At 42.0% G+C, this 17567-nt stretch overlaps 1 protein-coding gene across 2 annotated transcripts; it reads right to left on the minus strand.

Annotated features, from left to right (window-relative positions):
• Positions 1-382: 382 nt before the first annotated feature.
• SRSF4 (serine and arginine rich splicing factor 4) lies at positions 383-15840 on the minus strand. 2 transcript variants are annotated; one of them, XM_035119584.3, is made up of 6 exons: positions 15501-15840; positions 5830-5972; positions 4838-4950; positions 3191-3405; positions 2373-2462; positions 383-1791 (listed from the first exon to the last, which is right to left on the minus strand). In XM_035119584.3, exons 1-6 carry the CDS (start codon positions 15605-15607, stop codon positions 978-980), a joined length of 1482 nt encoding a protein of 493 aa, XP_034975475.1. In that variant the 5' UTR covers positions 15608-15840; the 3' UTR covers positions 383-977. The 2 variants fall into 2 exon arrangements, with proteins under 2 accessions (XP_034975475.1, XP_034975476.1); XM_035119585.3 differs by lacking the exon at positions 5830-5972.
• Positions 15841-17567: the final 1727 nt, after the last annotated feature.

Below are 17567 nucleotides of genomic sequence, written 5' to 3' on the forward strand. Positions count from 1 at the left end.
TGTGGTGGAGTCTCCTTCTTTGGAGGTCTTTAAGCGGAGGCTTGACAGCCATCTGTCAGGAATGCTTTGATGGTGTTTCCTGCTTGGCAGGGGGTTGGACCGGATGGCCCTTGTGGTCTCTTTCAATTCTATTATTCTATTATTCTATAATAAATTGGTCATATATCCCCTTAAGAGTGTAGGTCAGAGATACTTGCTTTGTTTCAACCGTAAGCCAAGTTGTGTAAGGATCTTGTCAACAGCCACATAATAGTACTATGGAGTCTGGATAATAGGCTTTATATGTTGGAAAAATATTCTTTTCTGATTATCTTGCCTAAAACTTATGAACATCTCTGCAAAGGGACAAATCAGCGTAACTTAAAACCATTACAACGTGTGGTCAAGCAAAAATAGTCTTTATTCAAATTTAATGGAAACAGGGGCCACTGTACTTTGCAAGATGGGGAAAAATAAAAAAATATAAAACAAGGATATTGTCACAATACCAGAATGTGGAACTCTACTCCCCCCTCCCTTCCTATGGTTTACTGTAGGTATCTATTTTTCTTGACTGTGCTATTAACAAACTCTGCAAGTCCAAAATATGAAACAAAAGTAATATGAAATTTAAGACTCTGCACTTTTCACTAAATGGCGTACATCAAAGGGCATCAATTTAAGGGCAAATTGTTGAAGTTACCATACCTACCTAGGAGTCATCATTCCAATCTTAGAAGCCCATCGAAACACAGTGCTCATTCTCTATGGCTATTCTGGAAATTCAGGGAAATGATCTGATGAGACTCTCAGCATCATCTTCCAGAATGTGCGACAGAGAGGGAGCACTGGACTGAACACTTAAGACACACCATTGTGGGGTGGGTTTTTTAAAAATGTACAGCAGTGACATGTGTTCTACTCCAATCACTTGTGCTACAACTACCAAACATGTACAAAAGACTTCTCATAGAGCTCTAAGTGTGGTTGCAGCAGGTTTAGGATCTGGACCGAGACCTTGATCTAGATCGGGAATGCGATCTAGAGGCAGACCGCGATCTAGACTTGGATTGGGATCTTGGCTTTGAAACAGATTTGGATCTGGAGCGAGATTTTGATCTGACATTTTGTTTAGAAATGGAATTGGACCTGGACCGGGATTTACAGCGGGTGTCCATTTCCTCACCCTCACTTTTTGCTTCCTTTGTGTCTGGTTCTGCTTTTATAGGCTCTTTTTCCTTGGACTGAGATCTGGACCTGGATCTAGACATGGATCTAGACCGTTCTTGGTCTTCTCTCTTTTTCTTCTTGCTGCTAGACTTGCTGTCATGTTTACTCCGCCTTTTGCTTTTCTCACTTCTGCTGCGACTCCTGCTCCTGCTCCTACTGGCCTCTCTGCTCCTCTTCCTACCTTTCCTCTTGTCCTTACTTTTGCTACGGCTCCTGCTCCTACTCCTCTCTTTGCTCCTACTTCTAGCCTTGCTGACACTCTTCTCTCTCTCTTTACTTCTACTGCCCCTCACACTGCCCCTCTCTTCCTCTTCTGCTTTCTCTTTACTGCCACTCCTACTCCTGCTTTTACTCTTACTCTTTTCCTTGCTGGGACTTCTACTTTTTGCTTGGTCATCATCATCAACATCATCATTATTCTGCACCACATCCTCTGGCTTGTCTTTACTTTTACTTCGGGATTTCTCTGCACTTCTGCTGCGGCTCCTGCTTTTATCATCTTTACTCGGACTCCTGCTTTTTGCTTTTTGGCTTCGACTTTTGCTTCGGCTGCGACTCTTGCTTCTGGAATGGGATCTTGACCTAAGAAGCAAAACCAAAAGTGGCAAAGGAATTCTTATTATAAATCTTCATGCAATTATCGGCAGGAATGAAATTCAGCCTCTGTGATTTGTGCTACTCAAACAGAAGCTTGCAAATCTTACCCTGTTGAAATAATTGAACTTGTATCAGTTTCCGCCTATATGTTCACTATGTTCCCTCCTTGCACATTTCCCTGTGAGACATCCAGTGCTTGTTCACATTTAAGAACTTCCTATACTGTACTGTAACCAGAATCTGACTTGTGTGTTGTAGCACTCAAATGTGTATTATTGCTACAGAAGCAAATCACACAAGCTGTTAATAAATGAAACCCACAGGAAGGGGAGAAAAATAGAACAGTAAGAGATCAGTACCTAGATTTTAAAGCTAATGAGGATAATAATGGGATCTGGAATTCAAGAAAAAAAATCAAAGCAAAAATCACTGCAAATTAGGGATCTATAATGATTAGATTTCACAGCTATGTAAGCAAGATTTGTTCATGTTGATATGGGTTAAAAACACTCAATCGCTATCTTCTGAAGTACGTTGAAAATTAAGTAACTGTGAATTTGCTCTACCTGGATCGTGATCTGCTCTTTGAATGACTGCTTTTACTACTGCCACTACGACTCCTGCTTTTACGTGAGTGTCTGCTTCGAGAACGGGACCTGAAAGAAAGAAAAAATAATTGTTGTAGCTTTAAGTCTCTACATATTTTAGGAGACTCCTGGAACATGGCATAGCAAATGGGCGGTGGCGGCGGGGGTTATTGGATTTTGTTTTTGTTTTGATTAAGTATAAATACCTCACGTCTGTATTCCCTTCACTCATGCACAATAATTCCTTGCATCTGATCCTGGCTTGTGGCTAAGCATATGTAGCTGTTTTGTCTAATCTGGCAAACTACAGGACCATGGAAAGCTGACTTATATTAGGGCAGACCATGGGCCCATATAGATCAATAGATGCAGTGGATCTCCAGCTTCAGACAGGGGTAGGAAAAGCCCCTGAAAACCCTATCCAGAGATGTCAAGGATTCTGCTACTCTGCTACTGAGCTATGGGCTCTACCCAGGTCTCACTCTGGCTTCCAATTGTGGTTTGTAAGGCACAAACACAGTTTGCTGGCTTGAATGAAATGGCTAGCTTTGGCTGTGCCTCAAACCAAGATCAGAGGTGGAGATTAGTAATGAGCAAACCTAAACTCTCATCTGTTTGATCATGGTTGGAATTAAGTTTAAAGCACTCCTCTATTTCCATTACCCAACAAGAGAACTTCACAGTTCTGCAATTCACCACTGTTCCTGCAAGGTTAACAAAGCAAGGGTGCAATACATTATTTTCCTGCAGCTCTAACAAACGTTTGACCTGCCAAGGAGAGTTGTGAACAGACTTACCTCGAATGAGTCCGACTTCTGGAGTAGGAGCGGCGGCGCCTGGACCCAGGCCTGTCTTCCACTAGCCTTATCTTCCTACCATTTACTTCTGTCCCATCCAGCTTTTCAAGGGCTCTTTTCATGTCAGAATAGGATTTGAACTCAATCACACCTTCATTTTTTCTACCTTTGTGCGCGTCAGCATATGTCACTTCACCTGCCTGACGCATATAATCCTGGAAGACAGAACATTGCCTGTCAATACACCTATGCTTTCACGCTGATTCTGTCTGTTATCATCCCTGCTAGGTCAGAGCTTTCCAAACTGTGTGTTGTGACACGTTAATGTGTCGGCTGCAGTGTGTAGGTGTGTCGTGCAAATGTTCCCTGCACTCCTCCCAGGGCTGGAAAGGGATTAGTTTAACCTCCGGTTTGCAAGTAAAACAGAATTGCTGTGTCGTGAAAAGATGCATGTCTGAAAAGTGTGTCACCAACATGAAATGTCTGGAAAGCTCTGCCCTAGATGCTGCAACTGAAAAGCACGGTAGACTGCATTTCTTTTTCAAAGTGTGCATGCGAGAATGTTCAGCTTACTGATGCCCTCTTGATTCCTTCTCAGATGGACAGATGAAAAAGCCAAGAAAACGGCTGCACACTACACCAAGCCTCACCTATGGTCTAAAATACAAGGAGCACAGTGGTCTATTACCAGAGGCAATTCTAACCTCAGACATTCTGTTTGAAGATGATACTGTTGGGCTGGCAAAGGAGGAACAATACTGTCCAATTACTGGTGAAAATGGCCAGAAAGGATAAAGCAGATAGTGTAAGTAAACAGGGACTATCTTGCTTGGATATTATTGTATCTGCTTACGCATTTGCTTAGCTCAAGCAATTCAACAAGACTTCATAGACTGCACACATAGCAGACTTTTCAGCCTTCCTTTTCTCTGTGCACATTCTTCTGCATCCCAGTTTGCATTATGGGGTCTATCACCCTTAATCTCCTCAAAGTGGCCGCTGTGCTATTTTAGCCCACTGCCTTCAAAGGGAAGCAGGCCAATGTGAAACCACACGAGCCAGGAAACCAGAGGAAAGAACCTCCATATCCTGCAAGCTGGCTGTTTGGGAAGGTTTTCAAAATGCATAGTGACATGTGAGTTCAGGTACAAAACCTTGTATTACTTCAGAAGCATCTTATCTGCATTTATGCACATGAGGGTCTCTCTCTCTCTCTCTTTTACAATCAAGCAGTCTATATAACTCCATGAAACAACTAAATGTAATAAAACATCTGAAATAGTAAAATATTCAGTGTGCATAATAACTGCACAGGCTGAAACCCTCATGCTCAAGGAGCTTATCACTTGTACTGTTCTCTGTTGTGCTTTGTACACTGCAGTAAGAGTTAACACAATGTCAGTTATTCTGGACAGGTGGTGGTATTCAGCTAAGCGTAGATCCATTGAAATTAATTACCTTTGTAATGTTCACAAATTTCAGTGGGTTTACTCTGAGTAAAGCATAACTGAATACCACCCAGGGTTTCCATTAAAAATGGCTCTATATTTGAGTGGACCACAGGCCAAAAGCAAGGCTTAAAAAGAGAAGCACAATTTATGTTTTCAAACCTTTATCAGCACTAGCAGAAGCACAGAGATGGCATACCTTCAAATCCTGCCAACTGCAACGACTTGACAGATTTTCAACGATCAATCTGTATTCAGTACGGGTCGGAGGACCGTACTTATCTCTTCCACTTCTTCTATAACCATATCCACCTTTAGAGGTGATAAGCAGATGGAATACTTCAGGTAAGGTAGTGGAGCCAGGTGGTTAATCTATACCCCCAAAGAAAATAAAAACTAGTCTACCCAACAGCCGGTAAATACATAAAGTTCCCCCCTCCCATTAGCCTAAACTACATTCTCAGTGTTAACAATTTTATGTTATGAGAGTCAGACATTTAAAAAGGTCTAAATACATTATGTTTAGAACATTAGCACATAATTAAAAGACTGTATATTTTATATTTACTATTAAAATTAAACATGCAACTAAGTTTAAGTTAATAAAAAATAATGTTTTTGAAAACAAGAAAAACCAAATCACTATAGTCAGTTACTAATGTTACTTACATTGATTTAAAGTTTTCTGAATATATAACATGAATAAAGATTTCAGGCACCTATTTCAGTTTAATCACATCTGTCTCTAACCCTTGGGGTCCTCACCACCCACGTCTAATGGGAAAAGGTTGCGGTCGTCACATGGCTTCCTTTTTGGATCAGCCAAGGGCCACAAAGGTCAAAGAGCCACTCATGGAAAGGCAACCCAGGGTCAGCAAATGGAACAGGCAGTCATCTTAGCCTCAAAGGACTCTTAATTGAAACATTGAGGTCTTTGTTAAGTCTATGTTAAACAATCACATTACAAATAAACCATTCATATATTTACAAAATAAAATAATGAAAATTAAAGTTCATTTAGTTAATTACAGTTTAAAAAGTTGAATACAAATTAATATCTAAATAATATTACTTTAATAAAATCTACAGTAATCAAACTTTACATTTTTTTAATTTAAAAAATACTGTTTTTAAATGCTGTGTTTTAAATAGAATAAAAAGGCACCAATACAACGGTATGTTAGTGCTTACTGCGTCCAGAACCGTAACTGCTGTCGCGGCGAGGGCCCCGGGCATGCTCAACAATTACACGTTCCCCACAAAGATCTTTGCCATTTAGCTCATAAACAGCATCATCAGCATCACGCACATCATCAAATTCAACAAAGCCATACCTAAGGGGAGACAAAAACAGCTCCAGCATCAACCACGTCAACAGTTACCTTCACAATTGCGGCCAACAGCGGCACGGGCTTTGAAGATCTACAGCAAGGGTAGGCAACCTAAGTCCCGTGGGCCCGATGCGGCCCAATCACCTTCTCAATCCGGCCCGCGGATGGTCTGGGCATCAGTGTGTTTTTACATGAGTAGAATGTGTCCTTTTATTTAAAATGCATCTCTGGGTTATTTGTGGGGCATAGGAATTCATTCATTTCCCCCCTCAAAATATAGTCCGGCCCACCACATGGTCTGAGGGATGGTGGACCGGCCCACAGCTGAAAAATGTTGCTGACCCCTGATCTACAGTATGCAGTATGGGAGCTGTTGACAAGCATCTCTCTCCAAGTGTAGCCTTAGAAATTCAATGGTGACAACAAAAGTATGGCATAAGAATAGCTGCCAAGTCCATAGGGCAAAAAAGGCCGATATACCTCAATAAAAGCTTTGTGCCAAATAGTAGAAAACGATGATTGCCTGCCATTTATTATTATGACTTTATTGTTCATCACCAGTTATTTGAAGTATATTGTAAATAATGCGTAACATTTATAGGCATACATGTATATGGGTGCTTCCCCTGTTTTCAAATTTGAGGAGGCATCAGTTTCAGATAATGCTACTATTGATCATTGCCAATTTTACCACTTGACAATACCTTTTAACATCAGGAAAATTCAATACCTCCTCTACTGGCTATCAAAAAACCAAGATTATTGTTAGCAGTTCTATGTGGTTTGCTTGACCATACACTTCATGGTTTTCTTTTGTCAGTGTATAATATTTTATTTCCAAAGGCAGCATTCCCAACAGGAATAGAATTTTCCGGAGAATAACCACATTAACTGTAGTAACCTTTTCTAACCAGGAAAAAGGATATTGTTTGTACTGTTCCAGATATTTTTTATTTTTGTGCTGGTAATCTTTTTGCTATTGTAATCTCTTATTGTTGAAAATCTGGAAGAAACCATATTCCTAAGTGTTTTATTCAAGTAACATTTCATTGTGGACCTCTGAATTTCACATATTCCTCTTGCAAATCAGGAGGGATATTGATACTGAATTATTCAGATGCAGAAGTGTTTCTATCCAGATTGTTGCTTGCATATAGTGAGGTTTTAAATTCTTCCATGCCAATGAAAACAAAACACTTACTACTACAATAACCTCATTCAGCAAGATTTTTAGGAAGTGAAAATTGTAATATTTCCCCTCAAAGTCTAAGCATCAACAATTTCAGTGAACAAGCAACTTCTAGTAATGCTTGCTAGACATAATTAAGAGGACAGAAATGAAATGCTCAACGGCCTCCACAGATGAACAAGGAAAAAAACAGAAGCAGCAAGTTTACAAGTTATTGATCAAATGTGTAAACAACACCGGGTTTAGCATTCATCTCTAGTGTGTGTGTGTGGATACAGAAGATGAACACATGCTTTGGTTTTGCACGATAGTTCAGCTCATTGTCAATGCTAAGAAAATATAGTGCAAACTCTTTCCACAATGTGCACACTATCTTGTTATACAAGAAAATGATTTTCAGTTCCTGCAATGAGCCTTCTAGGCCTTTGCACAGACCGAATGCACTACATTTTCCAGGATGATATCACAGTTCCTCCTGTAGATCTCTGAAGAAGCCTGTTGGGTCAAGTGCAAAAAGAGTTGCATCCCCATTCCAAGTGTGAACACCAGTGGCCTCTCGTGGAAGCTTTAGAAGTGGTGAAGTCCAGGAACTTTATTCTTATCTATAAACCACCCAATGCTTTGTGCTGCACATAAATTATTTAAAAACACAAACCCTGCCTGCAGGCTTGCAATCTATAGAGATAATAACAAAGGGGAAAGGGAGGGAAGAGAAAAAAACACAAACCCAGGAGGCAATTTTCATAAACATAGTTAAGGGCTATAATGATCAGATGGAATTACCATGGCAAGAGGCAGTTCTAACTAGGGAGGAGCCAAATGACGGTTGGTTTTTATCATTTAGTGACCTGCATGTCACATCTGTATATTGCTCTTCTGCTGAAGAGCTCAAAGTGCCTTCGCTCAGTTTATCCTCAAAACAACCTTGTGAGGTTAGTGAGGCAGAGAAGAGTGCCCAACTGTAATGCTCACAGTTCTCTGTTATGGAATAAAAGAGACAGAAGGGTTTACACTCTGAATTCTAATAGATATGGGCAACCTTTCACTATTTTAACAATTAAAAATACTTAGCATACTCAACTGACAACCAATTACAACATGAACAAAAAAACCACAAGTTACCCAAGCCCCTGATTGGGGAGGATAATGTCAGGTGTCTGTCACTAATTGGACAGAATTAAGTCCTTGTCAAAAAAAGTCTCAGTCTGTTAGTTGTATGACCCGTATTTCCTCTTCCTCTAATTTCTGTTCTCTTACTTGCCATTATCTTCCCATTGTGTGATCTAGGCCAGTCTCACTGTTCTCAGAGGAGCCTACGTTCACACAAATGTAAAGACTGTAGTACTAATCAAAATAAATGGTACTAGGATCAGGGATTCACAATATCACTCACCACACTTGTCATGGTAAGTGCTTGGAAAACCTCTGGTGAACAAGTCCTGTAGTTGTAGAAATGTGGTGGTGGTCCCCACTCACTCTGCAGCTCCAGTGTTTGGAGGAAACCTAGGATTTGTTTTTGCTCTGTGCTTTTCAGGAATGGATTACAGGGCAGGTGCAAAGACAAAACAAGAACATGTGATTGTCCTTGACCTTGGATTGACTTTCAAAGGTATGGGTGAGATCAGGAACTAGACCCTATTCATTGACAGAGAATGGTCCTGTTGACTAAAATTTTGCTTGGTGAATCTGTAGACTTCTGGACTAGATAGGTACAGTATTTTAGACTGGCCCACTTTGAACATCATATTAAACCATAGGCTAGCATAACAAGAACAAGCTACAATGATCCTCAGACTCATGTGCCCTTTGTTCCTCTTCTGGTATGACTGTGATAAGTTATGAAGCTTTCACTTCCACCATAGATTAACAGCAAGTTGTCAGCTTTTCCGAACCAACAAGATTAAGCATAGTTTGGTTTATCTATGGTTTGTTTGAAACAGACGAACTTCAAACCATGGGTTTTGAAGCTGGCTTGTTTACACAAACCTGAATTAAAATTAACCAGAGCTTAGTACAGTATTCAGATGATATGCTGAACTGTGGCTAACTGAAATCAGAAGTGAAAACTTGTGCTCTGTTCCAAGCTTTGTCAGGGAAGAGGGATGGTGGGTATGCATATCTCATTTTCTAACACTGTGCAAGCCTAAGCCTCACTGCAGCTTGTACTTGTCTCACTTAGTGTGACATCAGATTACAGCCTCTGTAATATAGTATTTCAGCTTCACATTACAGCTAAATTTACCCCAAACTTAAAACAAAACTTAAAATCTCCTGCAAACTAAGCACCTATGATCAGCATCAATTCTGAGCATAAACTGAAAAATGAAGAACTGAAAAACAAGATATCTTACAACATACCACTTGCAGTTAATTTGTAATTGTTTGCTAAGCAAACAATGAAAAAGATGACAGCCCCAACAAATAAAACTAATGCAGTTATTCTGAGGAAAAGCACAATATTGTTCTAGACCTGAAAATTGTTCTAGTTATTCCAACAACATATCTGCTACATAAATTAATTAAATGTATAGAACTGTGATTTTAGATCCAGGCCAAATTAACTGTGGTCTGTTGAAAGATTTTTAGATAGCTATATGAAATAGCATATATAAAGAGAGAAAAGCAGATAACTCCAGAATTCTAAATTAAAGGTGGGATCAGTTTAAAATTACTGCATTTAGTACTGATAACATGGTGCTCAAAACCTAGAGCTCATCTTTTACTTCCAGCACTGAGGCAGGATTCTTTGCGCCAATATATGAATGAGTTTAGCCCAGCAGAATGCCAAAGACAGAGAACAGAAGAAAGAGAATGTGAGCTTGTGAAATAGATAGCTATACAGTATTACAGCAATATAGGGAGCTTAGGAAGTTTACATGTTACCAGGTCAACAAAATTATCCTTAAGACACCAATCAGCCCGCCATGTGGTAGGAGGGTTTTTGGGGGGAGGAAGAGGGCATGAGGGTAAGGCAGAAGGCTTCTGCAGCCCAGATCTTCTGCCAAAAGCCTGCCTATGAAAACACCTTTAAGTGTGGTACAAAGGCTCTGGCAGCTAAGCCACTTGTTTACAGATGCACTGCCCATCAATCTCTGAAAATGGGAAAAAGTTTTGTGAAGGGCATGAATTGTACGGGTTAGCAGCACATCTACAGATGTCAACCATCCACATTCTATCCCCAAGCATGCCAATAATCAACACTGGGATGCCATTTACAAGTGTAACTTACATGTTACATACTTTTTGTTCCAGAGGAGAATCAATCCATAAACTCTTTCTAGAATGTCAATTTGCTGTCTGCCCATATATAATGAAATGCTACAGAATGAATTACACTCATCATTCTTACAGCTCAAAGTACACATTACTTTCCCTGGCAGTGAGTCACATAACTAGTTTTTCAGTGTCTAAACTCTCCGTATATTCTTTGCTGAGAAACCTGCACTGTTCAACAAATGATTAGGAACAGAAGAATTGCCTTCCTGGATCAGATCAACACCTGTCAATCTAGCATTCTGCTTTCAACGGCTGCCAGTCAAAGCCAGACAATGTGGCATTCAAATATTATGTGCATGTTTTTAACACAGAAGGTCCATTTAGCTATCATGGCTATTAATACTGGCGATCCCTGAATTTGCGTGATCCCTAATGGCACTGTGCACCATACAAGTCTTTCTGCACTGTAGTTTTTGAGCAAGTTTTCCATCATGACTCTCAGATATTCCACAGTACAGTTCCAAAGTATGAAGTTCTATGTTTCAGCCAATTTAGATCCATCAATGCACCTTTTGCTTTTTGAAACTAATTTTATTAGTTTGGAAGGGTCATTTTGGAGCTCATCAATGACCACATTTGGATATTGCAAGGATGGGGAACCTGTGGCCTTCCCAGATGCTGCTAGATTACAATTCCCACCATCCCTGACCACTGGCCATGCTGACCACAGGATCCACAACCCACTGGCTTAATAAGCTGAGATCTGAAGGAGCCTTATGGCCATACACAAACCTCCTTCATGACAGTGAGCAAGCAAGTCATTAAGTTTCCCATGACTGGCTACCTCAGTTTACCTCACAGAAAATTTATGACGGATTATCAGGGCAGAAGCCTTTTTTTAATTCTGTGTCAGGGCAGGAGTAATTTCCATTTTCTGTTAGTTGTCAGTCACATGTATGAGTAACAATGAACTTAATTAAAGAAGAACTCTCCCTCCCCAACCCAGGTAATATCTATGCCATACTACAAAGCTGATGTTCATGAAAGTACTTTAATGTTTTCAGATGAAATGTGCATACATGGAATATACTGAATGCTCATATGATGCCATATTCACAAGGCCTGTAGAAACTGCATCTCTTGCATATGTAGCACACGGAGACTAATCAGAAAACCTGGGATGCACACATCCAGGATACCCATTATGGCTTGGGAAACAATCTCTAAATCAGTAAGCTATGAGGGCCAATCTCTTCCTTTGCCCATTTCAAGCAAGGAAACCTGTACTCTCCGCAACACTGTGCAAGAGTTTCAGCATGTTAATTTTACAGCAGAAATATTTCAGTTGCATCATTCTTTCCACAATGCAGCATTTAAAAAGTGTTCTGAGGCTGTGCCCTCCTGCACACTTACATGGTAATAGACCCCAATTAGCACAGTGGTACAGCTATTACTTCTCTACCTAAGTAAATAGACCTAGAACTGTGTTGTAAAGCACAGCAGACTCTCTCTGCCACACACACACACACACACACACACAAAAAGTGAGTCCCCTGAATTTAATGGAGCTTATTCCCAGGTAAGCACATTCAAGTGTCAATCTCAAGATGCAGGCTGCAATCCTAAACACACTTACTAATAGTGGGACTTCTAAGAAAACATGTATAGGACTATGCTGCCTTGTTGTTGTTGTTTAGTCGTTTAGTCGTGTCCGACTCTTCGTGACCCCATGGACCATAGCACGCCAGGCACTCCTGTCTTGCACTGCCTCCCGCAGTTTGGTCAAACTCATGTTCGTAGCCTCGAGAACACTGTCCAACCATCTTGTCCTCTGACGTCCCCTCTGTCGTCCCCTCCTAGTGCCCTCAATCTTTCCCAACATCAGGGTCTTTTCCAAGGATTCTTCTCTTCTCATGAGGTGGCCAAAGTATTGCAGCCTCAGCTTCACGATCTGTCCTTCCAGGGAGCACTCAGGGCTGATTTCCTTAAGAATGGATAGGTTTGATCTTCTTGCAGTCCATGGGACTCTCAAGAGTCTCCTCCAGCACCATAATTCAAAAGCATCAATTCTTCGGCGATCAGCCTTCTTTATGGTCCAGCTCTCACTTCCATACATCACTACTGGGAAAACCATAGCTTTAACTATATGGACCTTTGTCGGCAAGGTGATGTCTCTGCTTTTTAAGATGCTGTCTAGGTTTGTCATTGCTTTTCTCCCAAGAAGCAGGCGTCTTTTAATTTCGTGACTGCTGTCACCATCTGCAGTGATCAAGGAGCCCAAGAAAGTAAAATCTCTCACTGATTCCATTTCTTCCTCTTCTATTTGCCAGGAGGTGATGGGACCAGTGGCCATGATCTTGGTTTTTTTGATGTTGAGCTTCAGACCATATTTTGCGCTCTCCTCTTTCACCCTCATTAAAAGGTTCTTTAATTCCTCCTCGCTTTCTGCCATCAAGGTTGTGTCAACTGCATATCTGAGGTTGTTGATATTTCTTCCGGCAATCTTAATTCCGGCTTGGGATTCATCTAGTCCAGCCTTTCGCATGATGAATTCTGCATATAAGTTAAATAAGCAGGGAGACAATATACAACCTTGTCGTACTCCTTTCCCAATTTTGAACCAATCAGTTGTTCCATATCCAGTTCTAACTGTAGCTTCTTGTCCCACATAGAGATTTCTCAGGAGACAGATGAGGTGATCAGGCACTCCCATTTCTTTAAGAACTTGCCATAGTTTGCTGTGGTCGACACAGTCAAAGGCTTTTGCATAGTCAATGAAGCAGAAGTAGACGTTTTTCTGGAACTCTCTAGCTTTCTCCATAATCCAGCGCATGTTTGCTATTTGGTCTCTGGTTCCTCTGCCCTTTCGAAATGCAGCTTGCACTTCTGGGAGTTCTCGGTCCACATACTGCCTAAGCCTGCCTTGTAGAATTTTAAGCATAACCTTGCTAGCGTGTGAAATGAGCGCAATTGTGCGGTAGTTGGAGCATTCTTTGGCACTGCCCTTCTTTGGAATTGGGATGTAGACTGATCTTCTCCAATCCTCTGGCCATTGCTGAGTTTTCCAAACTTGCTGGCATATTGGGTGTAGCACCTTAACAGCATCATCTTTTAAAATTTTAAATAGTTCAGCTGCCTTACAGGTGCAAAAACAGTATTTCAAATTCAAACTTAGCACTGAACTTTTTGTGTTTAAGGAAGGCGGGACCAGAGCACCAGAGCAGAGAAAATATTTTGCAAGTACAGTGGTCCCTTGACTTACGAATTTAATCCGTTCTGAATGCACATTCGTAGTTCGAAAAGTTTGCAAGTCGAAAAAAGCGGTTTCCCATAGGAATGCATTGGAAACGAAAAAATTCGTAAGTCGAGTAAACCGCATCTAAAATTCGTAAGTCGAGAAAACCACAACGGTTTTCCTTTCGGATGTCAAAAAAACCATAAGCGTGCGGCCATATTTTTTTTCATTTGTAACTCGAAATTTCATAAGTCGAGTACTTCATAAGTCGAGGGACCATTGCATAATGTCTCAGATTCATTCTCCAGCATCTTTAGACAGGGCTCAGGAAGATCCCTATAGGAAATCCTGGACAGCTGCTGACAGCCAGTGTGGAGGTTGCACTGCTACTAGGATGTGTTGAATTTTTCAACTTACATTTTCCAAAAAAGGGAGCGATAAAAAGTTGTAACATAACATGGAAATTCAAAAGATGTTTTGGTTAAATTAATAGAATTTAGTTTTGCTTGGTAAGTAAAATGTGTTAAATTGCATAGAAATAATTAAAAATGATTGCAAAGTACTTGCCATTATATTTTTATTATCATTTTTATTTATTAATTAATCTTCAGAACTACCTAATTTTCAGACGGTAAAATATAAATTCTTTGGTTTTCCAAAAGCACTTTACAGTCCTATCCTTGATTGTCAAACGGAATCCGCTCCGGAAGTCCATTTGACTTCCGAAAATGTTAGACATCCAAGGCACTCAATCAGAAGCCACGTAAGCCGCGTCGGACGTTTGGCTTCCAAAAAACCGTTTGCAAACCATAGCACTCACTTCTGGGTTTGCGGCGTTCGGGAGCCAAAACGTTCGAGTCGCAAGGCATTCAAGATCCAAGGTAAGACTGTATGTGCTTCATCACATGTAGACTTGCCAAGCTAAATGCTGTCCAATCACAAAAAAGGATAGCAGATTTGAATTCCTCACGCCCAGCAACGTATTTCCCAAGACCACACAGTGAAGGAATTTGCAAAATGGTCTGAGACGCATTATATGGGGGACTCCCTATAGCTGCTGCCAAATTTGGGGAAGGGTCTGTTTCAGAGCACACACTTTGCATGGATAAGGTCCTAGGTTCAAACACCCCTGCCCTCACAGAATCATAGAGCTGAAAGGACTCCCTACTGTTATCAAGTCCAACCCCCCTGCAATGCAGAAATCCCAGCTAAAGCATCCATTACAGAGGGCCACCCAACCTCTGCTTAAAAACCTCCAAAGGAGGAAAGCCCACCACCACCTTCGAGGAAGTCCGTCCCACTGCCTAACAGCTCTTAACTGTCAGAAGAGCTCAAGTGGGAGAATTGCCACCTGAAACCCTGGACAGCTGCTGTCAGTCACGAATCTGAGCTAGGCCGGGGTCGGTGATGGCTTCCTTACGCTCCTGCAGCGAACTTCATTTTAATTAAAAATTCCTTCCAGTAGCACCTTAGAGACCAACTAAGTTTGTCATTGGTATGAGCTTTCGTGTGCATCATGCACACTTACTTCATTTTAATAGGAAGGCCTTCGGCCCTCTCACCTCTCCGGGAGCAAGTAGGGCACAAGGGGCAGCGGGGCGCCAGACGGAGGGAGAAGCAGCTGCTCCCCCCACCACAAGGAAGGCCTCAAAACTGGAGCGGAGGAAGAACCGAAGTCCCTCTGCTCTGCTGCCCACCTAAGCCAATTCTGAAGGGTCCCAGAGGCAGCCACGGCGAGGCCCTCCTGGGAGTAAGAGGCGGCGGACGGGCAAGAAACGCGCGCGGGAAAGGACGGGAAAGGGCGCGCATGCGCTCTGAGGCCCCGGCCGCGCTGACAGGAAGAAACGAGGGATTCCGGGGACTAGGCCCGGCGGCGGCGGAGACGCCTTACCCGTTCTTGAGATCCACCTCGAGGATCTTCCCGTAGCCCTTGAAGAACCGCTCCACATCCCGCTCCCGGGCCTGGTAGCTGAGCCGCCCGATGTAGACCCGCGGCATCTCCCTGGCCGACAGCTTGGCGAGGGCCTCGCGCCGCGCACGACGGCGGACGCGACCTTAGCGACAGCTTCGACCTGCGGGGCTCAGCGCTGGACGGGAAGGGCGGGGGGGGGAGAGAGAGACAGCGAGAGAGAGAGAGAGAGAAGAGGAGAGAGAGAGAAGGCAGGGGGAGGGGCGGCAGGCGGCAGCGGACTTTTTTTTCTTTCCCTCCTCTCCCTCGCCGGCGTAAGCACACACGCAACGCAAGGGCGTGCGCGCTGACGTAGGCGCGTCAGGTGACGCCGCGGGGCGGGCGGGCCCGAGAAGCCTTCGCTGCGGCGCTTTTCAAAGCTAGCTCGCCTCTCGGAATGTGCGGCGGCGGCTCTTAAAGGGGACGCTCGGAAATGAGGCGGGGTGGGGTGGGTGAGGTGTTTGTCTTAACAGGCAGACAGACATTCGACAGGTGCGGTTCCCTCCATCCGATCGCTTAGGGACAGAGTTTCACCAGTATAATGCCTTGATGAACCGGGGTTGTATCCCGCGTTAGTAATACGCTAGAGCTGACCCACTGAAATTAATGGACATGGCTGACTTACGTCCATTAATTTCAGTGGGTCTATTCGGGGAGCGGGACTTAGCTGAAGGCAACGCATGTGCTTTCATTATATGCGTGGCAGCAGGGATAAATCCACCAGGCGCAGCTCGCTTTATTAATTGTTAATGCAGTTAACGGATGCACCTTCGCTGGAGTGCATTGCTGAGCACTAAGCCCCACTGAGTTCAAAAGTACTTGCTTCCTAATAAGCAGGTTGAAGATTACAATATCACCGCGTGATCATATGCATTTATTCTTCTACCACAATAGGGTGTCATATGCTAATTAATTAAAGAGCAGAAGTTTATGCTGCAGTAACTCCCACATAGAGGGTGCCATGAATTCTGTTTTGTTGTATTTATGTAGATTTTCCTTTTTTAAGAAAATGCTTTTATGTCTTACCTGTGCATATCAATTGTGTATGTTTTTAACTTATAAACTTCCCAGAGAACTCCCTGTTATGGGGTGGTGTACACATACTGTACAATACTGTACAATAAATAAATACCACTAAGTTGCTCCAAGGTATTTTATGTAGTAAGTGACCAATTTTTATTTTTATTATATATACTCCACCTATTTGCCTGGGTTTCCCCAGCCACTCTGGATGGCTTACAGCATATCTAAAAACGTAATAAAAGATAAAATAATATAAGATATCTTTATTGTCATTGTCCCCTTGCGGGAACAACAAAATTACTTGGTTGCTACATCCACTCAGATAAAGCATTCCGCATAATCCAAAATTACAAAACCTAATTAAAAACAGTAAATATAATACAAATAACAAATAAAATAAGATGACTTCAAAGTCCAGGCTTTCCATTTAAGGCCAAAATCGCTCTAGAGAAGAAACCGTTCCTGAGACGGCTCGTTCTTGCCTGCATAGTTCTATATCTCCGTCCCAATGGCAGGAACTGAAAGAAATGGTGACCAGGGTGCATTGGATCTCTTGATATGTCTAGTGCTTTTCTATGGCACCTGGTGGTGTAGATTTGTTCTAAGGTGGAGAGTGAGCAGCATATAATGATTAAATAAATGTTTTTAAGTTTGCAGACTAAATTTCCCTTTTGTCGCTAGGCCGAAGATCTGGCACACCATAACGCTCACAGACATGACAGCTGTGACACCAGAAACCTGTGTTTGCATTTAAGGCATCAAAATGTTACATGGTACGTCACTTCAGGAAGTGATCTGCCAGATTGTAGTGAATGAAATCACTCACTGACAGTTCCGTCTTGATTAAATTAAGACCAATCTATATCATAGATTTTTTTTTTAAAAAAAACCTGCCATATATGGAATCCAACCATTGGTCCATCTAGCTCAGTGTTGTCAACACTGACTGGTTGTAGCTCATTGGGGTTTCAGACATTCCCAGCCCTA

This window comes from Zootoca vivipara, chromosome 6 (assembly GCF_965207765.1).
Source record: "Zootoca vivipara chromosome 6, rZooViv2.hap1.1, whole genome shotgun sequence".
Lineage (NCBI taxonomy): Eukaryota > Metazoa > Chordata > Lepidosauria > Squamata > Lacertidae > Zootoca > Zootoca vivipara.